Source organism: Pongo abelii, chromosome 9 (assembly GCF_028885655.2).
Source record: "Pongo abelii isolate AG06213 chromosome 9, NHGRI_mPonAbe1-v2.0_pri, whole genome shotgun sequence".
In the NCBI taxonomy this organism is placed as follows: Eukaryota; Metazoa; Chordata; class Mammalia; order Primates; family Hominidae; genus Pongo; species Pongo abelii.
In genome coordinates, this window is record NC_071994.2 from 72,092,058 (window position 1) to 72,115,035 (window position 22,978).

At 38.0% G+C, this 22,978-nt stretch overlaps 2 protein-coding genes across 2 annotated transcripts; both read left to right on the plus strand.

The window, feature by feature from the left end:
* Window positions 1-1,681: 1,681 nt before the first annotated feature.
* Window positions 1,682-3,810, plus strand: LOC100439260 (hemoglobin subunit delta). The gene is made up of 3 exons (XM_002822129.6): window positions 1,682-1,823; window positions 1,954-2,176; window positions 3,071-3,810. Exons 1-3 carry the CDS (start codon window positions 1,732-1,734, stop codon window positions 3,197-3,199), a joined length of 444 nt encoding a protein of 147 aa, XP_002822175.1. The 5' UTR covers window positions 1,682-1,731; the 3' UTR covers window positions 3,200-3,810.
* A 5,303-nt stretch (window positions 3,811-9,113) lies between these two features.
* On the plus strand, window positions 9,114-10,791 carry HBB (hemoglobin subunit beta). The gene is made up of 3 exons (XM_002822127.6): window positions 9,114-9,285; window positions 9,416-9,638; window positions 10,529-10,791. Exons 1-3 carry the CDS (start codon window positions 9,194-9,196, stop codon window positions 10,655-10,657), a joined length of 444 nt encoding a protein of 147 aa, XP_002822173.1. The 5' UTR covers window positions 9,114-9,193; the 3' UTR covers window positions 10,658-10,791.
* Window positions 10,792-22,978: the final 12,187 nt, after the last annotated feature.

Sequence of the window (22,978 nt, forward strand, 5' to 3'; positions counted from 1 at the left end):
ACCCTATTTTATAACATTTCCCCTTGTGATCAGAATCTCAGTCACATCATCCATCTTTCTATATACAAATAAAATCATATAGTTTGAACTCACCTCTGGTTACTTTTAATCAACCAAATGCTGTAAAATGCATTTGTATCGCTACATGTTAAGCAGTAGTTGATTCTTTTCATTTCTGTGTAATATTCTATTCTTTGACTATACCATAATTTATCAATTCTACTGTTGATAAGCATTTAAGTGGCTACCAGTCTGAGGTTTTTATGATTATTGCTGTCATAAGCATTTCTATACATGTCTTTGGATATACACATGCATGTGTTTCTGAATATCTAAAAATGTAATTGCTAGGTAATAGATTTATCATGTATCCAGCTTTTGTGGATACTATTAAATGTTTTCCAAAGGGGTTATACTATTGTACACTCTCACCAACAGAGTTTGAGTTTCTATTGATCCATATTATTACCAAAATTTGAACTGTCAGTCTTATCTCTTCTCATCTCTTTTTTCCTCTTTTTTCTCTTCCCTTCCCCTCTCTATTTCTTTTCTCTCCTCTTCTCTTCTTTCCTCTCTTCCCTTCCCTTTCTCTTTCTCTTCCCTATCCCTTATCCTCTCCTCTCCCCTCCTTTTTTCTCCTCTCCTCTCCATTATTTATTTTTCCTTCTTCTCCTCCATCCATTCCATCCTCTCTCTTCCCCTCTTCCTTCCTTCCTTTCTCCATTTCTTCCTCCTCCTCTTTCCCTCAATCCTTCCTTTTGGATATGCTCATTGGTGTGTATTTGTCTGCCATTGTGGCATTATTTGAATTCAGAAAAGAGTGAAAAACTACTGGGATCTTCATTCCTGGGTCTAATTACACATTTTTTTTTTTTAAGAACACAGTTGTAAAAATGTTCTATACTAGCATATTCCCAGGAACTTCATTAAATTTAATCTGGCTGAATATAGTAAATCTACTTTGCACTTTGCATTCTTTCTTTAGTCATACCATAATTTTAAACATTCAAAATATTTGTATATAATATTTGATTTTATCTTTCATTAAAATGTTACCCTTAAAATTCATGTTTCCAGAACCTATTTCAATAACTGGTAAATAAACACCATCCATTTTTTAAATATTCTTTTAATGGATATTTATTTCAATATCATAAAAAATTAGAGTTTTATTATAGGAAGAATTTACCAAAAGAAGGAGGAAGCAAGCAAGTTTAAACTGCAGCAATAGATTTGTCCATTCCAATCTCTTAAAATTCTCTTGGAGACAGAAATCCCTAGAGGCAAAGAAGAACTTTATATTGAGTCAACTTGTTAAAACATCTGCTTTTGGATAAGTTTTCTTAGTATAAAGTGACAGAAACAAATAAGTTAAACTCTAAGATACATTCCACTATATTAGACTAAAACACTTCTGCATAAGTGAAACTAGGAGGATATTTTTAGAAACAACTGCTGAAAGAGATGCGGTGGGGAGATATGTAGAGGAGAACAGGGTTTCTGAGTCAAGACACACATGACAGAACAGCCAATCTCAGGGCAAGTTAAGGGAACAGTGGAATGAAGGTTCATTTTTCATTCTCACAAGCTAATGAAACCCTGCTTATCTTAAACCAACCTGCTCACTGGAGCAGGGAGGACAGGACCAGCATAAAAGGGAGGGCAGAGCCAGCTGTTGCTTACACTTGCTTCTGACATAACGGTGTTCACCAGCAACCTCAAACAGACACCATGGTGCATCTGACTCCTGAGGAGAAGACTGCTGTCAATGCCCTGTGGGGCAAAGTGAATGTGGATGCAGTTGGTGGTGAGGCCCTGGGCAGGTTGGTATCAAGGTTACAAGACAGTCTCAAGGAGGCAAATGGAAGCTGGACATGTGTAGACAGAGAAGACTCTTGGGTTTCTGATAGGCACTGACTCTCTCTGTCCCTTGGGCTGTTTTCCTACCCTCAGATTACTGGTGGTCTACCCTTGGACCCAGAGGTTCTTTGAGTCCTTTGGGGATCTATCCTCTCCTGATGCTGTTATGGGCAACCCTAAGGTGAAGGCTCATGGCAAGAAGGTGCTAGGTGCCTTTAGTGATGGCCTGGCTCACCTGGACAACCTCAAGGGCACTTTTTCTCAGCTGAGTGAGCTGCACTGTGACAAGCTGCACGTGGATCCTGAGAACTTCAGGGTGAGTCCAGGAGATGCTTCACTTTTCTCTTTTTACTTTCTAATCTTAATTTTGGTTCTTTTACCTACCTGCTCTTCTCCCACATTTTTGTCATTTTACTATATTTTATCATTTAATGCTTCTAAAATTTTGTTAATTTATTTAAATATTCTGCATTTTTTCCTTCCTTACAATCTTGCTATTTTAAATTATTTAATGTCCTGTCTTTCTCTCCCAACCCCCTCCCTTCACTTTTCCTTCTCTAACTACAACTCAAATTATGCATACCAGCTCTCATTTGCTAATTCTGCACTTAGAATAATCCTTTTGTCTCTCCACATGGGTATCGGAGAGGCTCCAACTCAAAGACGAGAGGCATAGAATACTGTTTTAGAGGCTATAAAGCATTTTACAATAAGGAATAATTGGAATTTTATAAATTCTGTAGTAAATGGGATGGAAAGGAAAGTGAATATTTGATTATGAAAGACTAGACAGTTACAAGGGAGGTGGGGCAGAAGTCATTGCTAGGAGACAGCCCATCATCACACTGATTAATCAATTAATTTGTATCTATTAATCTGTTTATAGTAATTAATTTGTATATGTTATATACACATACAAAATTAAAACTAATTTGGAATTAATTTGTATATAGCAGTATACAGCATATATAGTGTATAGGTACATATACAGACTATATGCTAGTTAAGTACATAGAGGGTGTGTGTGTATAGATATATATTATATGTATGCATTCATATATGTACTTATTCATGCTGATGGGAATAACCTGGGGATCAGTTTTGTCTAAGATTTGGGCAGAAAAAAATGGGTGTTGGCTCAGTTTCTCAGAAGCCAATCTTTATTTCTCTGTTAACCATATGCATGTATCTGCCTACCTCTTCTCTGCAGCTCTTGGGCAATGTGCTGGTGTGTGTGCTGGCCCGCAACTTTGGCAAGGAATTCACCCCACAGGTGCAGGCTGCCTATCAGAAGGTGGTGGCTGGTGTGGCTAATGCCCTGGCTCACAAGTACCATTGAGATCCTGGACTGTTTCCTGCTAACCATAAGAAGACCCTATTTCCCTAGATTCTATTTTCTGAACTTGGGAACACAATGCCTACTTCAAGGGTATGGCTTCTGCCTAATAAAGAATGTTCAGCTCAATTTCCTGATTAATTTCACTTATTTCATTTTTTTGTCCAGGTATGTAAGAAGGTTCCTGAGGGTCTACAGATAGGGAGCACTTGTTTATTTTACAAAGAGTACATGGGAAAAGAGAAAAGCAAGGGAACCACACAATGCATTAATGGATGACACTTCTACCTCCAAAGAGCAGAAATTATCAAGAACTTTTGATACAGAGATAATACTGGCACTGCAGAGGCTCCAGGGAAGACCTCAACCCTAAGACGTAGCCTCAAGGGTAATGCTACGATTAAACTCCAACAATTACTGAGAAAATAATGTGCTCAGTTAAAGGCATAGTGATTGCTCAAGACAATGTTACGTTCTCTTTCCTCCTACTTCCTTTGCCTGCACATTGTAGCCCATAATACTATACCCCATCAAGTGTTCCTGCTCCAAGAAATAGCTTCCTTCTCTTACTTGCCCCAGAACATCTCTGTAAAGAATTTCCTCTTATCTTCCCATATTTAAGATTCATTGCTCACGTATTACTTGTGACCTCTCTTGACCCCAGCCACAATAAACTTTTCGATACTACCCAAAAAATCTTTCCAAACTCTCCCCCACATCATTTTTTAAATTTTATATTTTTCTTATTTCATGCACACACACACACTCTGTGCTTTATAAACAATTCTGCCTATTCTCTACCTTCTTACATGCCTACTGTGCCTTATATTAAATTCATCAATGGGCAGCAAGAAAATATTTATTCAAGAAAACAGTGAATGAATGAACGAATGAGTAAATGAGTAAATGAAGGAATGATTATTCCTTGCTTTAGAACTTCTGGAATTAGGGGACAATATTAATAATACCATTGCACAGTGTTTCTTTGTTGTTAACGCTACAACATACAAAGAGGAAGCATGCAGTAAACAACCAAACAGTCATTTCCTTTCTCATAGGTAGTAGTTTTTTTTCTTTGAGCACCATTTTTGCCATAGGTAAAATTAGAAGGATTTTTAGAACTTTCTCAGTTGTATACATTTTTAAAAATCTGTATTATATGCATGTTGATTAATTTTAAACTTACTTGAATACCTAAACAGAATCTGTTGTTTCCTTGTGTTTGAAAGTGCTTTCACAGTAATTCTGTCTGTACTGCCAGAATATACTGACAATGCATTATAGTTAACTGTTTTGATCACAATATTTTGAATTGACTGGCAGCAGAAGCTCTTTTATAGCCATGTGTTTTCCTTAAGTCATTATACATAGTAGGCACTGAGAACTCTTTATATCTGAATAGGATATTTAGGAACCACTGGTTTACATATCAGAAGCAGAGCTACTCAGGGCATTTTGGGGAAGATCACTTTCACATTCCTGAGAATAGGGAAGTTCTCATAAGAGTAAGATATTAAAAGGAGATACTTGTGTGGTATTTGAAAGACAGTAAGAGAGATTGCAGACCTTATGATCTTGATAGGGAAAACAAACTACCTTCCTTTCTCCAAAAGTCAAAAAAAGAGCAAATATAGCTTACTATACCTTCTTCTATTCCTACACCATTAGAAGTAGTCAGTGAATCTAGGCAAGAAGTTGGCCCTAAAAATCCCAATACCAGAGAATTCATGAGAACATCACCTGGATGGGACATGTGCCGAGCACACACAATTACTATATGCTAGGCATTGCTATCTTCATATTGAGGATGAGGAGGACAAGAGATGAAAAAAGACTTGACACCTTGTTGTTACATTAAAATTATTTGTTAGAGTAGAGCTTTTGTAAGAGTCTAGGAGTGTGGGAGCTAAATGATGATACACATGGACACAAAGAAGAGATCAACAGACACCCAGGCCTACTTGAGGGTTGAGGGTGGGAAGAGGGAGACGATGAAAAAGTACCTATTGGGTACTAAGTTCATCACTGAGTGATGAAATAATCTGTACATCAAAACCCAGTGACATGCAATTTACCTATATAACTTGTACATGTACCCCCAAATTTAAAATAAAAGTTAAAACAAAGTATAGGAGTGGAATTAATTCCTCAAGATTTGGCTTTAATTTTATTTGATAATTTATCAAATGGTTGCTTTTCTTTTCTCACTATGGCGTTGCTTTATAAACTATGTTCGATATGTCTGAATGAAAGGGTGTGTGTGTGTGTGTGTGTGTGTGTGTGTGTGTGTGTGAAAGAGAGGGAGAGAGGAAGGGAAGAGAGGATGTAATAATGTGAATTTGAGTTAATGAAAATTTTTAAATAAAATAATTTAATGTCAGGAGAAGTAAGCATAATAGTCTCCTAAATCATCCATCTCTTGAGCTTCAGAGCAGTCCTCTGAATTAATGCCTACATGTTTGTAAAGGGTGTTCAGACTGAAGCCAAGATTCTACCTCTAAAGAGATGCAGTCTCAAATTTATCTGAAGACTGTACCTCTGCTCTCCATAAATTGACACCTTGGCCCACTTAATGAGGTTAAAAAAAAGCTAATTCTGAATGAAAATCTGAGCCCAGTGGAGGAAATATTAATGAACAAGGTGTAGACTGAAATATAAATTTCTCTGTAATAATTATGCATATACTTTAGGAAAGTTGTGTCTGTGTTGACTTTATTGCTTTTTGGTAAGAAATACAACTTTTTAAAGTGAACTAAACTATCCTATTTCCAAACTATTTTGTGTGTATGCGGTTTGTTTCTATGGGTTCTGGTTTTCTTGGAGCATTTTTATTTCATTTTAATTAATTAATTCTGAGAGATGCTAAGTTGTGTTTACTGAGAGATTGTGTATCTGGGAGAGAAGTCTGTAGCAAGTAGTTAGACTGTGCTTGACCTAGGAACATATACAGTAGATTGCTAAAATGTCTCACTTGGGGAATTTTAGACTAAAAAGTAGAGCATGTATAAAAATACTCTAGTCGAGTGCTGCTTTTGAAACAAATGATAAAACCACACTCCCATAGATGAGTGTCATGATTTTAATGGAGGAAGTTAATATTCATCCTCTAAGTATACTCAGACTAGGGCCATTCTGGTATAAAACATTAGGACTTAAGAAAGATTAATAGACTGGAGTAAAGAAAATGGACCTCTGTCTCTCTCACTGTCTCTTTTTTGAGGACTTGTGTGTGTGTGTGTGTGTGTGTGTGTGTGTGTGTGTGTGTGTGTGTGTGTGTGTGTGTGTGTGTTGTGGTCAGTGGGGCTGGAATAAAAGTAGAATAGACCTGCACCTGCTGTGGCATCCATTCACAGAGTAGAAGCAAGCTCACAATAGTGAAGATGTCAGTGAGCTTGAGTAGTTTTTCAGGAACTTTGAATGCTGATTTAGATTTGAAACTGAGGCTCTGATCATAACCAAATGTGCACTATTTATTGCTTCTTGAAACTTATTTTTGCCTGGTATGCCTGGGCTTTTGATGGTCTTAGTATAGCTTGCAGCCTTGTCCCTGCAGGATATTATGGGTAATAGAAAGAAAAGTCTGCATTACACTCTAGTCGCACTAAGTAACTACCATTGGAAAAGCAACCCCTGCCTTGAAGCCAGGATGATGGTATCTGCAGCAGTTGCCAACACAAGAGAAGGATCCATAGTTCATCATTTAAAAAAGAAAACAAAACAGAAAAACTTAGGAAAATTATTTCTGAGCATAAGAAGTTGTAGGGTAAGTCTTTTAGAAGGTGACAATTTCTGCCAATCAGGATTTCAAAGCTGTTGCTTTGACAATTTTAGTCTTTCAGAATACTATAAATATAACCTATATTATAATTTCATAAAGTGTGGATTTTCTTTGACCCGGGATATTTGCAAAAGACATATTCAAACTTCCGCAGAACACTTTATTTCACATATACATGCCTCTTATATCAGAGATGTGAAACAGGGTCTTGAAAACAGTCTGAATCTAAAACAATGCTAATGCTAATACAGGTTTAAATTTAATAAAATAAAATCCAAAATCTAAAAGTCAAGTCAAATCTATATGTTTTAACATTTAAAATATTTTAAAGACGTCTTTTCCCAGGATTCAACATGTGAAATCTTTTCTCAGGGATACATGTGTTCCTAGATCCTCATTGCTTTCATTTCTTACAGAGGAATGAATATAAAAAGAAAATACTTAAATTTTATCTCTCTTACCTCTATAATCATATATAGGCATAATTTTTTAATCTAGGCTCCAGATAGCTATAGAAGAACCAAACACTTTCTGCGTGTGTGAGAATGAGAGTGAGATTTTTTTCACAAGTACCTGATGAGGGTTGAGACAGGTAGAAAAAGTGAGAGATCTTTATTTATTTAGCAATAATAGAGAAAGTATTTAAGAGAATAAAGCAATGGAAATAAGAAATTTGTAAATTTCCTTCTGACAACTAGAAATAGAGGATTCAGTTTCTTTTGGTTAACCTAAATTTTATTATTTTATTTTATTTTATTTTGTGTAATTGTAGTTTCAGAGTGTTAGAGCTGAAATGAAGAAGTAGGAGAAACATGGAAAGTAAAAGTATAACTTTCCTTACTAAAACGACATGTGTTTCCGGGTAGGGGCAGGATTCAAAATGACTGACAGGGCCCTCAGGGAACACTGAGACCCTACACTGACCTCATAAATGCTTGCTACCTTTGCTGTTTTAATTACATCTTTTAATAGCAGGAAGCAGAACTCTGCACTTCAAAAGTTTTTCCTCACCTGAGGAGTTAATTTAGTACAAGGGGGAAAAAGTAGAGGGGGATGGGAGAAAGGAGATCATGTTGGAAAGCTATAGAGAAAGAAGAGTAAATTTTAGTAAAGGACTTTTAAACAAACAAAATATAAAGAGAAATAGGAACTTGAATCAAGGAAATGATTTTAAAACGCAATATTCTTAGTGGACTAGAGGAAAAAATAATCTGAGCCAAGTAGAAGCCCTTTTCCCTTCCTACCCCTACTTTTTAAGTCACAGAGGCTTTTTGTTCCCCCAGACACTTTTGCAGATTAGTCCAGGCAGAAACAGTTAGATGTCCCCAGTTAACCTCCTATTTGACACCACTGATTACCCCACTGTTAGTCACACTTTGGGCTGTAAGTGACTTTTTATTTATTTGTATTTTTGACTGCATTAAGAGGTCTGTAGTTTTTTATCTCTCATTTCCCAAAACTTAATAAGTAACTGTTGCACAGAGCACATTGATTTGTATTTATTCTATTTTTAGACATAATTTATTAGCATGCATGAGCAAATTAAGAAAAACAACAACAAATGAATGAATGTATATATATGTATATGTATGTGTGTATATATATATATATATATATATATATATATATATATATATGTTTTTTTTTTCTTTTCTTACCAGAAGGTTTTAATCCAAATCAGGAGAAGATATGCTTAGAACTGAGGTAGAGTTTTCATCCATTCTGTCCTGTAAGTATTTTGCATATTCTGGAGACATAGGAAAAGATCCATCTACATATCCCAAAGCTGAATTATGGTAGGCAAAACTCTTCCACTTTTAGTGCATCAATTTCTTATTTGTGTAATAAGAAAATAGGGAAAACGATCTTCAATATGCTTACCAAGCTGTGATTCCAAATATTACGTAAATACACTTGCAAAGGAGGATGTTTTTAGTAGCAATTTGTACTGATGGTATGGGGCCAAGAGATATGTCTTAGAGGGAGGGCTGAGGGTTTGAAGTCCAACTCCTAAGCCAGTGCCAGAAGAGCCAAGGACAGGTATGGCTGTCATCACTTAGACCTCACCCTGTGGAGCCACACCCTAGGGTTGGCCAATCTACTCCCAGGAGCAGGGAGGGCAGGAGCCAGGGCTGGGCATAAAAGTTAGGGCAGAGCCATCTATTGCTTACATTTGCTTCTGACACAACTGTGTTCACTAGCAACCTCAAACAGACACCATGGTGCACCTGACTCCTGAGGAGAAGTCTGCTGTTACTGCCCTGTGGGGCAAGGTGAACGTGGATGAAGTTGGTGGTGAGGCCCTGGGCAGGTTGGTATCAAGGTTACAAGACAGGCTTAAGGAGACAAATAGAAGCTGGGCATGTGGAGACAGAGAAGACTCTTGGGTTTCTGATAGGCTCTGACTCTCTCTGCCTATTGGGCTATTTTCCCACCCTTAGGCTGCTGGTGGTCTACCCTTGGACCCAGAGGTTCTTTGAGTCCTTTGGGGATCTGTCCACTCCTGATGCTGTTATGGGCAACCCTAAGGTGAAGGCTCATGGCAAGAAAGTGCTCGGTGCCTTTAGTGATGGCCTGGCTCACCTGGACAACCTCAAGGGCACCTTTGCCAAGCTGAGTGAGCTGCACTGTGACAAGCTGCACGTGGATCCTGAGAACTTCAGGGTGAGTCTATGGTACCATTGATGTTTTCTTTCCCCTTCTTTTCTATAGTTAAGTTCATGTCATAGGAGGGGGATAAGTATCAGGGTACAGTTTAGAATGGGAAACTGACGAATGATTGCATCAGTGTGGAACTCTCAGGATCATTTTAGTTTCTTTTATTTGCTGTTCATAACAATTGTTTTCTTTTGTTTAATTCTTGCTTTCTTTTTTTTCTTCTCTGCAATTTTTACTATTATCCTTAATGCCTTAACGTTGTGTATAACAAAAGGAAATATCTCTGAGATACATTAAGTAACTTAAAAAAAAAGTTTACACAGTCTGCCTAGTATAATGTACTGCCAAATAGTACATTACTATTTGGAATATATGTGTGCTTATTTGCATATTCATAATCTACCTACTTTATTTTCTTTTATTTTTAATTGATACATAATCATTATACATATATATGGGTTAAAGCATAATGTTTCAATATGTGTACACATATTGACCAAATCAGGGTAATTTTGCATTTGTAATTTTAAAAAATGCTTTCTTGTTTTAATATACTTTTTTGTTTATTTTATTTCTAATACTTTCCCTAATCTCTTTCTTTCAGGGCAATAATCATACAATGTATCATGCCTCTTTGCACCATTCTAAAGAATAACAGTGATAATTTCTGGGTTAAGGCAATAGCAATATTTCTGCATATAAATATTTCTGCATATAAATATAATATTTCTGCCTATAAATTGTAACTGACGTAAGAGGTTTCATATTGCTAATAGCAGCTACAATCCAGCTATCATTCTGCTTTTATTTTATGGTTGGGATAAGGCTGGATTATTGTGAGTCCAAGCTAGGCCCTTTTGCTAATCATGTTCATACCTCTTGTCTCCCTCCCACAGCTCCTGGGCAATGTGCTGGTCTGTGTGCTGGCCCATCACTTTGGCAAAGAATTCACCCCGCAAGTGCAGGCTGCCTATCAGAAAGTGGTGGCTGGTGTGGCTAATGCCCTGGCCCACAAGTACCACTAAGCTCGCTTTCTTGCTGTCCAATTTGTATTATAGGTTCCTTTGTTCCCTAAGTCCAACTACTAAACTGGGGGATATTATGAAGGGCCTTGAGCATCTGGATTCTGCCTAATAAAAAACATTTATTTTCATTGCAATGGTGTATTTAAATTATTTCTGAATATTTTACTAAAAAGGGCATGTGGGAGGTCAGTGCATTTAAAACATAAAGAAATGAAGAGCTAGTTCAAACCTTGGGAAAATACACTATATCTTGAACTCCATGAAAGAATGTGAGGCTGCAAACAGCTAATGCACGTTGGCAACAGCCCCTGATGCCTATGCCTTATTCATCCCTCAGAAAAGGATTCAAGTGGAGGCTTGATTTGGAGGTTAAAGTTTTGCTATGCTATATTTTACATTACTTATTGTTTTAGCTGTCCTCATGAATGTCTTTTCACTATCCATTTTCTTATCCTGCATCTCTCAGCCTTGACTCCACTCAGTTCTCTTGCTTAGAGATATTACCTTTCCCCTAAAGTGTTCCTTCCATGTTTTACGGCCAGATGGTTTCCCTCGCCTGGCCACTCAGTCTTAGTTGTCTCTGTTGTCTTATAGAGGTCTACCTGAAGAATGAAAAACAGGGGTCATGGTTTGACTGTCCTGTGAGCCCTTCTTCCCTGCCTCCCCCACTCACAGTGACCCAGAATCTGCAGTGCTAGTCTCCCGGAACTTTCACTCTTTCACAGTCTGCTTTGGAAGGACTGGGCTTAGTATGAAAATGTAGGACTGAGAAGAATGTGGAAGGGAGCTTTTTGTAGCTTGATATTCACTACTGTCTTATTACCCTGTCATAGGCCCACCCCAAATGGAAGTCCCATTCTTCCTCAGGATGTTTAAGATTAGTATTCAGGAAGAGATTAGAGATCTGCTGTCTCCCTTATCGTGCCCCTTATGGTGCTTCTGGCTCTGCAGTTATTAGCATAGTGTTACCATCAACAACCTTAACTTTATTTTTCTTATTCAATACCTAGGTAGGTAGATGCTAGATTTTGGAAATAAAATATGAGTCTCAAGTGGTCCTTGTCCTCTCTCCCAGTCGAATTCTGAATCTAGTTGGCAAGATTCTGAAATCAAGGCATATAATCAGTAATAAGTGATGATAGAAGGGTATATAGAAGAATTTTATGATATGAGAGGGTGAAACCCTCAAAAGGAAATGAAATTGGACCCTTGTCTTACACCATAAACAAAAATAAATTCAAGTGGGTTAAAGAATTAAACTAAGACCTAAAACCATAAAAATTTTAAAAGAAATCATAAGAAGAAAATTCTAATATTCATGTTGCAGCCATTTTTTGAATTTGATATGAGAAGCAAAGGCAACAAAAGGAAAAATGAAGTGAGGCTACATCAAACTAAAACATTTCCACACAAAAAAGAAAACAATGAACAAATGAAAGGTGACTCATGAAATGGCATATTTGCAAACCAAATATTTCTTATATATTTTGGTTAATATCCAAAATATATAAGAAACTCATATGATTCAATAACAAACAAAAAATTAAAAATAAGAAAATAAAAAAATTAAAAAGAAGGAAATCCTGCCATTTATGGCAGAATTGATGAATCTGGAGGATGTAAAACTAAGGAAAATAAGCCCGACACAAAAAGACAAATACTGCACAACCTTGCTCATATGTGAAACATAAAAAAATCAAACTCATGGAGACAGTAGAGGTATGGTTTCCAGGGGTTGGGGGTGGGAGAATCAGGAAACTCTTATTCAAAGGGTACAAAATTTCAGTTATGTGGGATGAATACATTCTAGATATCTAATGTACAGCATCATGACTGTAGTTAATTGTACTGTAAGTATATTTAAAATTTGCAAAGAGAGTAGATTTTTTTTTTTTTTTTTTTTTTAGATGGAGTTTTGCTCTTGTTGTCCAGGCTGGAGTGCAATGGCAAGATCTTGGCTCACTGCAACCTCCGCCTCCCGGGTTCAAGCAAATCTCCTGCCTCAGCCTTCCAAGTAGCTGGGATTACAGGCATGCGACACCATGCCCAGCTAATTTTGTATTTTTAGTAGAGACGGGGTTTCTCCATGTTGGTCAGGCTGGTCCGCCCGCTTCGGCCACCCAAAGGGCTGGGATTACAGGCGTGAGCCACCGGGCCTGGCCGAGAGTAGATCTTAAAAGTGTTTACCACAAGAAAAAGGTAACTATGTGAGATAACGGGTATGTTAATTAGCTTGATTGTGGTAATCATTTCACAAGGTATACATATATTACAACATCATGTTTTACACCTTAAATATATACAATTTTTATTCGTGAATGATACCTCAATAAAGTTGAAGAATAATAAAAAAGGAAAAAATAGACATTACATGAATCAAAAAACTAAAAAATAAAAAAATGCATCTTGATGATTAGAATTGCATTCTTGATTTTTCAGATACAAATATCCATTTGACTGTTTACTCTTTTCCAAAACAATACAATAAATTTTAGCACTTTATCTTCATTTTCCCCTTCCCAATCTATAATTTTATATATATATATATTTTAGATATTTTGTATAGTTTTACTTCCTAGATTTCCTAGTATTATTATTAAATAGTGAAGAAATGTTTACACTTATTTACAAAATGTTTTACATGCTTTTCTTCACTTCTAACCTTCTCTCTAAGTTTATTCTATTTTTTCTGAGTATCCTTAATATTATCTCTTTCTGCTGGAAATACATTGTTACTTTTGGTTTATCTAAAAATGGCTTCATTTTCTTCATTCTAAAATCATATTAAATTAATATCACTCATGTGTAAGTCAGATAGTGGAATAAATAGAAATCCAAAAACTGAATCTCACTAAAATATAATAATCTGATATATAAAAATATAGCTTTTAAATTTAGCCTGGAAATAAAAAACAAATAGTAATTGAACAGCTAGACTCTTTGGAAAGAGTAAAGTGAAATGCTTAACTGCATACACCACAATCGATTACACTATTAGGTGTGAAGGTAAAATCCAGTCACGAAAAAACTAGAATAAAAATATGGGAAGACATGTATATAATCTCAGAGATAAGAGTGTTTTTTAATTATCAACCCAAAGTAGAAACTATCAAGGAAGAAATAAATTCAGTCAACAATAAAAGCATTTAAGAAGTTATTCTAGGCTGGGAGTGGTGGCTCACACCTGTAATCCCAGCACTTTGGGAGGCCTAGATGGGCAGATCACGACATCAGGAGTTCAATCAGCCTGGCCAACATAGTGAAACCCCGTCTCTACTAAAAATATAAAAAATTAGCCTGGTGTGGTGGCAGGCACGTGTAATCCCAGCAATTTGGGAGGCTGAGGCAGGAGAATCGCTTGATCCTGGGAGGCAGAGGTTGCAGTGAGCCAAGATCGTGCCACTGCATTCCAGCCCAGGTGACAGCATGAGACTCCGTCACAAAAAAAAAAGTGGGGGGGAGGTGGAGCCAAGATGGCTGAATAGGAACAGCTCCAGTCTACAGCTCCCAGAGTGAGTGACGCAGAAGACGGGTGATTTCTGCATTTCCAACTGAGGTACCGGGTTCATCTCACTGGGGAGTGCCAGACAGTGGGTGCAGGACAGTAGGTGCAGTGCACTGTGCGTGAGCTGAAGCAGGGCAGGGCATCACCTCACCCAGGAAATGCAAGGGGTCAGGGAATTCCCTTTCCTAGTCAAAGAAAGGGGTGACAGATGGCACCTGGAAAATCGGGTCACTCCCACCCTAATATTGCACTCTTCCAACGGGCTTAACAAACAGCACACCAGGAGATTATATCCCGCACCTGGCTCAGAAGGTCCTATGCCCACGGAGCCTTGCTCATTGCTAGCACAGCAGTCTGAGATCAAAGGGCAAGGTGGCAGTGAGGCTGGGGGAGGGGTGCCCACCATTGCCCAGGCTTGAGCAGGTAAACAAAGCGGCCTGGAAGCTCGAACTGGGTGGAGTCCACCACAGCTCAAGGAGGCATGCCTGCCTCTGTAGGCTCCACCTCTAGGGGCAGGGCACAGACAAACAAAAGACAGCAATAAGCTCTGCAGACTTAAATGTCCCTGTCTGACAGCTTTGAAGAGAGTAGTGGTTCTCCCAGCACATAGCTTGAGATCTGAGAATGGGCAGACTGCCTCCTCAAGTGGGTCCCTGACCCCTGAGTAGCCTAACTGGGAGGCACCCCCCATTAGGGGTGGACTGACACCTCACACAGCTGGGTATTCCTCTGAGACAAAACCTCCAGAGGAACGATCAGGCAGCAGCATTTGCGGTTTACCAATATCCGCTGTTCTGCAGGCACCGCTGCTGATACCCAGGAAAACAGTGTCTGGAGTGGAACTCCAGTAAACTCCAACAGACCTGCAGCTGAGGGTCCTGACTGTTAGAAGGAAAACTAACAAACAGAAAGGACATCCACACCAAAAACCCATGAGTACATCACCATCATCAAAGACCAAAGGTAGATAAAACCACAAAGATGGGGTAAAAACAGAGCAGAAAAACTGGAAACTCTAAAAATGAGAGTGCCTCTCCTCCTCCAAAGGAATGCAGCTCCTCACCAGCAACAGAACAAAGCTGGACGGAGAATGACTTTGACGAGTTGAGAGAGGAAGGCTTCAGAAGATCAAACTACTCCAAGCTAAAGGAGGAAGTTCGAACAAATGGCAAAGTAGTTAAAAACTTTGAAAAAAAATAAGATGAATGGATAACTAGAATAACTAATGCACAGAAGTCCTTAAGGGACCTAATGGAGCTGAAAACCAAGGCAGGAGAACTATGTGACGAATGCACAAGCCTCAGTAATCGATGCGATCAACTGGAAGAAAGGGTATCAGTGATGGAAGATCAAATGAATGAAATGAAGTCAGAAGAGAAGTTTAGAGAAAAAAGAATAAAAAGAAACAAAGCCTCCAAGAAATATGGAACTCTGTGAAAAGACCAAATCTACATCTAATTGGTGTACCTGAAAGTGACAGGGAGAATGGAACCAAGTTGGAAAACACTCTGCAGGATATTATCCAGAACTTCCCCAATCTAGCAAGGCAGGCCAACCTTCAGATTCAGGAAATACAGAGAACGCCACAAAGATACTCCTCGAGAAGAGCAACTCCAAGACACATAATTGTCAGATTCACCAAAGTTGAAATGAAGGAAAAAATGTTAAGGGCAGCCAGAGAGAAAGGTCAGGTTACCCACAAAAGGAAGCCCATCAGACTAACAGCTGATCTCTCGGCAGAAACTCTACCGAGCCGAAGAGAGTGGCCAGAAGAGAGTGGGGGCCAATATTCAACATTCTTAAAGAAAAGAATTTTCAACCCAGAATTTCATATCCAGCCAAACTAAGCTTCATAAGTGAAGGAAAAATAAAATCCTTTACAGACAAGCAAATGCTGAGAGATTTTGTCACCACCAGGCCTGCCCTAAAAGATCTCCTGAAGGAAGCACTAAACATGGAAAGGAAGAACCAGTATCAGCCACTGCAAAAACATGCCAAATTGTAAAGACCATCAATGCAAGGAAGAAACTGCATCAACTAACGAGCAAAATAACCAGCTAACATCATAATGACAGGATTAAATTCACACATAACAATACTCACCTTAAATGTAAATGGGCTAAATGCTCCAATTAAAAGGCACAGACTGGCAAACTGGATAAAGAGTCAAGACCCATCAGTGTGCTGTATTCAGGAAAACCATCTCACGTGCAGAGACACATGTAGGCTCAAAATAAAGGGATGGAGGAAGATCTACCAAGAAAATGGAAAACAAAAAAAGGCAGGGATTGCAATCCTAGTCTCAGATAAAACAGACTTTAAACCAACAAAGATCAAAAGAGACAAAGAAGGCCATTACATAATGGCAAAGGGATCAATTAAACAAGAAGAACTAACTATCCTAAATATATATGCACCCAATACAGGAGCATCCAGATTCATAAAGCAAGTCCTTAGTGACCTACAAAGAGACTTAGACTCCCACACAATAATAATGGGAGACTTTAACACACAACTGTCAACATCAGACAGATCAATGAGACAGAAAGTTAACAAGGATATCCAGGAATTGAACTCAGCTGTGCACCAAGAAGACCTAATAGACATCTACAGAACTCTCCACCCCAAATCAACAGAATATACATTCTTTTCAGCACCACACCACACCTATTCCAAAATTGACCACATAGTTGGAAGTAAAGCACTCCTCAACAAATGTAAAAGAACAGAAACTATAACAAACTGTCTCTCAGACCACAGTGCAATCCAACTAGAACTCAGGATTAAGAAACTCACTCAATACCGCTCAATTACATGGAAACTGAACAGCCTGCTCTGGAATGACTACTGGGTACATAACGAAATGAAGGCAGAAATAAAGATGTTTTTTGAAATCAACGAGAACAAAGACACAACACACCAGAATTTCTGGGACACATTCAAAGCAGAGTGTAGAGGGAAATTTATAGCACTAAATGCCCACAAGAGAAAGCAGGAAAGATCTAAAATTGACACCCTAACATCACAATTAAAAGAACTAGAGAAGCAAGAGCAAACACATTCAAAAGCTAGCAAAAGGCAAGAAATAAGTAAGATCAGAGCAGAACTGAAGGAGATAGAGACGCAAAAAACCCTTCAAAAAATCAGTGAATCCAGGAACTGGTTTTTTGAAAAGATCAACAAAATTGATAGACCACTAGCAAGACTAATAAAGAAGAAAAGAGAGAAGAATCAAATAGACACAATAAAAAAATGACAAACGGGATATCACCACCAATCCCACAGAAATACAAACTACCATCAGAGAATACTACAACCACCTCTATGCAAATAAACTAGAAAATCTAGAAGAAATGGATAAATTCATCGACACATACACTCTCCCAAGATTAAACCAGGAAGAAGTTGAATCTCTGAATAGACCAATAACAGGCTCTGAAATTGAGGCAATAATTAATAGCTTACCAACCAAAAAAAGTCCGGGACCACATGGATTCACAGCCGAATTCTGCCAGAGGTACAAGAAGGAGCTGGTACCATTCCTTCTGAAATTATTCCAATCAATAGAAAATGAGGGAATCCTCCCTAACTCATTTTATGAGGCCAGCATCATCCTGATACCAAAGCCGGGCAGAGACACAATAAAAAAAGAGAATTTTACAACAATATCCTTGATGAACATGGATGCAAAAATCCTCAATAAAATACTGGCAAACCAAATCCAGCAGCACATCAAAAAGCTTATCCACCATGATCAAGTGGGCTTCATCCCTGGGATGCAAGGCTGGTTCAACATATGAAAATCAATAAAAATAATCCAGCATATTAACAGAACCAAAGACACAAACCACATGATTATCTCAATTGATGCAGAAAAGGCCTTTGACAAAATTCAACAGCCCTTCATGCTAAAAACTCTCAATAAATTAGGTATTGATGGGATGTATCTCAAAATAATAAGAGCTATCTATGACAAACCCACAGCCAATATCATACTGAATGGACAAAAACTGGAAGCATTCCCTTTGAAAACTGGCACAAGACAGGGATGCCCTCTCTCACCACTCCTATTCAACATAGTGTTGGAAGTTCTGGCCAGGGCAATCAGGCAGGAGAAGGAAATAAAGGGCATTCAATTAAGAAAAGAGGAAGTGAAATTGTCCCTGTTTGCAGATGACATGATTGTATATCTACAAAACCCCATCGTCTCAGCCCAAAATCTCCTTAAGCTGATAAGCAACTTCAGCAAAGTCTCAGGATACAAAATCAATGTGCAAAAATCACAAGCATTCCTATACACCAATAACAGACAAACAGAAAGCCAAATCATGAGTGAACTCTCATTCACAATTGCTTCAAAGAGAATAAAATACCTAGGAATCCAACTTACAAGGGATGTGAAGGACCTCTTCAAGGAGAACTACAAACCACTGCTCAGTGAAATAAAAGAGGATACAAACAAATGGAAGAACATTCCATGCTCATGGGTAGGAAGAATCAACATTGTGAAAATGGCCATACTGCCCAAGGTAATTTACAGATTCAATGCCATCCCCATCAAGCTACCAATGACTTTCTTCACAGAAATGGAAAAAACTACTTTAAAGTTCACATGGAACCAAAAAAAGAGCACGCATCGCCAAGTCAATCCTAAGCCAAAAGAACAAAGCTGGAGGCATCATGCTACCTGACTTCAAACTATACTAAAATGCTACAGTAACTGAAACAGCATGGTACTGGTACCAAAACAGAGATCTAGACCAATGGAACAGAACAGAGCCCTCAGAAATAATGCTGCATATCTACAACTATCTGATCTTTGAAAACCTGACAAAAACAAGAAATGGGGAAAGGATTCCCTATTTAATAAATGGTGCTGGGAAAACTGGCTAGCCATATGTAGAAAGCTGAAACTGGATCCCTTCCTTACACCTTATACAAAAATTAATTCAAGATGGATTAAAGACTTACATGTTAGACCTAAAACCATAAAAACCCTAGAAAAAAACCTCGGCAATACCATTCAGGACATAGGCATGGGCAAGGACTTCATGTCTAAAACACCAAAAGCAAGGCAACAAAAGCCAAAATTGACAAATGGGATCTAATTAAACTAAAGAGCTTCTGCACAGCAAAAGAAACCACCATCAGAGTGAGCAGGCAACCTACAAAATGGGAGAAAATTTTTACAACCTACTCATCTGACAAAGGGCTAATATCCAGAATCTACAACGAACTCCAACAAATTTACAAGAAAAAAATAAACAACCCCATCAAAAAGTGGGCAAAGGATATGAACAGACACTTCTCAAAAGAAGACATTTATGCAGCCAAAAAACACATGAAAAAATGCTCATCATCACTGGCCATCAGAGAAATGCAAATCAAAACCACAATGAGATACCATCTCACACCAGTTAGAATGGCAATCATTAAAAAGTCAGGAAACAACAGGTGCTGGAGAGGATGTGGAGAAATAGGAACACTTTTACACTGTTGGTGGGACTGTAAACTAGTTCAACCATTGTGGAAGTCAGTGTGGCCATTCCTCAGGGATCTAGAACTAGAAATACCATTTGACCCAGCCATCCCATTACTGGGTGTATACTCAAAGGATTATAAATCATGCTGCTATAAAGACACATGCACGCGTATGTTTATTGTGGCACTATTCACAATAACAAAGACTTGGAACCAACCCAAATGTCCAACAATGATAGACTGGATTAAGAAAATGTGGCACATATACACCATGGAATACCATGCAGCCATAAAAAATGGAGAGTTCATGTCCTTTTTAGGGACATGGATGAAGCTGGAAACTATCATTCTCAGCAAACTATCACAAGGACAAAAAACCAAACACCGCATGTTCTCACTCATAGGTGGGAAATGAACAATGAGAACACATGGACACAGGAAGAGGAACATCACACACCGGGGACTGTTATGTGGTGGGGGGCGGGGGGGAGAGGGATAGCACTAGGAGATATACCTAATGCTAAATGACGAGTTAATGGGTGCAGCACACCAACATGGCACGTGTATACATATATAACAAACCTGCACATTGTGCACATGTACCCTAAAACTTAAATAATAATAAAAAAAGTTATCCTATTAAAACTGATCTCACACATCCATAGAGCCATTATCAAGTCTTTCTCTTTGAAATAGACAGAAATTTAGTGTTTTCTCAGTCAATTAACATTCCTTCAAGTAGATCAGTTGTGACAAAATATCAGGCCTTGCTCAACTCTAACCTCAGTCTCTCCATACATTTCTGAGAGTCTTCCTTCTTATTTGTTTATAAGAATTTAGTAAATGGCAATATTGAGAAGTAGAAAATTTTGGAGACTTGTTTTTCATGAACCAGAACAATCTCAAAGCAGCAATACTAAACAGGAGCCAAGCCTAGAATAAAGCTGAATTTCTGTAATCAACAAGCTAGGGGAAAGTCTCCCATTAAGTCAAATATTTGACAACTGGGGAGGTCAAATCAGAAGTGAAATATGATTAAAGATAACAAGAGGTCTGAAAACAATGTGACCAATTAAAATAAAAATAAAGAGCCAAGCTGGGCACAGTGGCTTGCATCTGTAGTCCCAGTAACCCAGGAGGCTGAAGTGAGAGGATCACTTAAGCCCAGGATTTCAGGGCTGCAGTGAGCAATAATGACACCACTGCTCTGTAGCCTTGGTGACTGAGATCCTGTCTCTGAAGAAAAACAAACAAACAAGGAAAAAACAAACAAACAAACACACAGATATTAAAAACATAGAAGTTTTGTTGCGGTGATGATATTCTCCAACAGAGGTCTGAACCCCTTGCAGTGCCTCAGGGCTGTTTCTCCAGTGGATTCTTGGGTTCTTCACATCTTCTCAGCTTTGTGAAAAGATATTCATCCAAAGGTCTCACCTGTCTTCTTCAGACCTTGGATTTTGGACTAGCTTTTTCTATTTCTTGGGATTCTCTAGAGCCATATATTCAGATATAACACAGATATAACCGAAAGAAGCAAAGGAGGCATCACAGAAGGGGCTTTGTATTCTGGGGAGGGGGACATAGAGTTGAGAGAAATACAGGAATTTATAGGACTCTACTCAAAGAGCCCTGAAATTAAGTACGGCTAGTCTTCTTTGCCTAAGACAATGAGCAGTCCAGGAAGTTATCCATTTCTTTTAGATTTTCTAGTTTATGTGCATAGAGATGTTCATAGTAGTTTTTGATGATTATTTGTATTTCTGTGGGGTGAGTGATAATATTCCCTTTTTCATTTCTAACTGTGCTTATTTGGATCTTCTCTCTTGTCTTCTTTATTAGTCTAGCTAGTGATCTACCTTATTAATTTTTTCACAAAACCAGCTCTTGGACTCATTAACCTTTTGAATGGTATTTTGTGTTTTAATATCCTTCAGTTAGCTCTGATCTTGTTTATTTATTGTCTTCTGCTAGGTTTGGGGTTGGTTTGCTCTTGGTTCTCTGGTTCTTTTAGTTGTGATATTAGGTTGTTAATTTGAGATCTTTAAGATTTTTTGATGTGGGCATTTAGTGTATAAATTTCTCTCTTAACACTGTCTAAGCTGTGTCCCAGAGATTCTGGTATATTGCATCTTTGTTCTCGTTAGTTTCAAAGAACTACTTTATTTTTGCCTTAGTTTTCATTATTTACCCAAAATTCATTCAGGAGCAGGTTGTTTCATTTCCATGTAATTGCATAGTTTTCAGCTATTCATTAGTCTTGAAATATATTTTTATTCCTCTGTGGTCTGAGAGTGATTGATATGATTTTTTTTTTGCATTTGCTGAGGATTGTTTTATGCCCTCCCAAGACTGAACCAGGAAGAAATCGATTTCCTGAAGAGATCAATGATGAGCTCTGAAAATGATTCAGTAACAAATAGCCTATCAAACAAAAAAAGCCCTGGACAATATGATTCACAACCAAATTCTATCAGATGCACAAAGAAGAGTTGGAAAAATTCCTACTGAAGATACTCCAAAAAATTGAGGGGGAGGGATTCAACCCCAGCTCATTTTATGAGGCCAGCATCATCCTGATACCAAAACCTGATAGACACACAACAACAAAAAAGAAAACTTCAGGCCAATATCCTTGAACATTGATGCAAAAATTTTCAATAAAATACTAGCAAACCAAATCCAGCAACACATCACAAAGCTAATCGACCTCAATCAAGTAGGCTTTATACCTGAGAAGCAAGATTGGTTCAGCATACGCAAATTGATAAATGTGATTCATCATATACACAGCACTAAAAACAGAAACCACATGATCATTTCAATATGTGCAAAAAAAGATTTTGATAAAATTCAACATCACTTCATATTAAAACCTCTCAACAAACTAGCTATTTAAGGACACGACCTCAAAATAATATGAGCCATCTATGACAAACCCACAGCCAACATCATACAGAATGGGCAAAACCTGGAAGCATTCTTCTTGAAAACTGGCACAAGACAAGGATGCCCTCTCTCACCACTGCTATTCAGTATAGTACTGGCAGTCCTGGCCAGAGCAATCAGGCAAGAGAAGGAAATACAGGGCATCCAAATAGGAAGAGAGAAAGTCAAAGTATCCCTGTTTTCTATATCTAGAAAATACCATAGTCAAGGCCCAAAAGCTCCTTCAACTGACAACTTCAGCAAAGTTTCAGGATACAAAATCAATGTACAAAAATCACTAGCATTCCCATACATCAACAATAGCCAAGCCAAGAGCCAAATCAGGAAGTCAATCCCATTTACAATTGCCACAAAAAGAATATAATACCTAGGGACATATATAACCA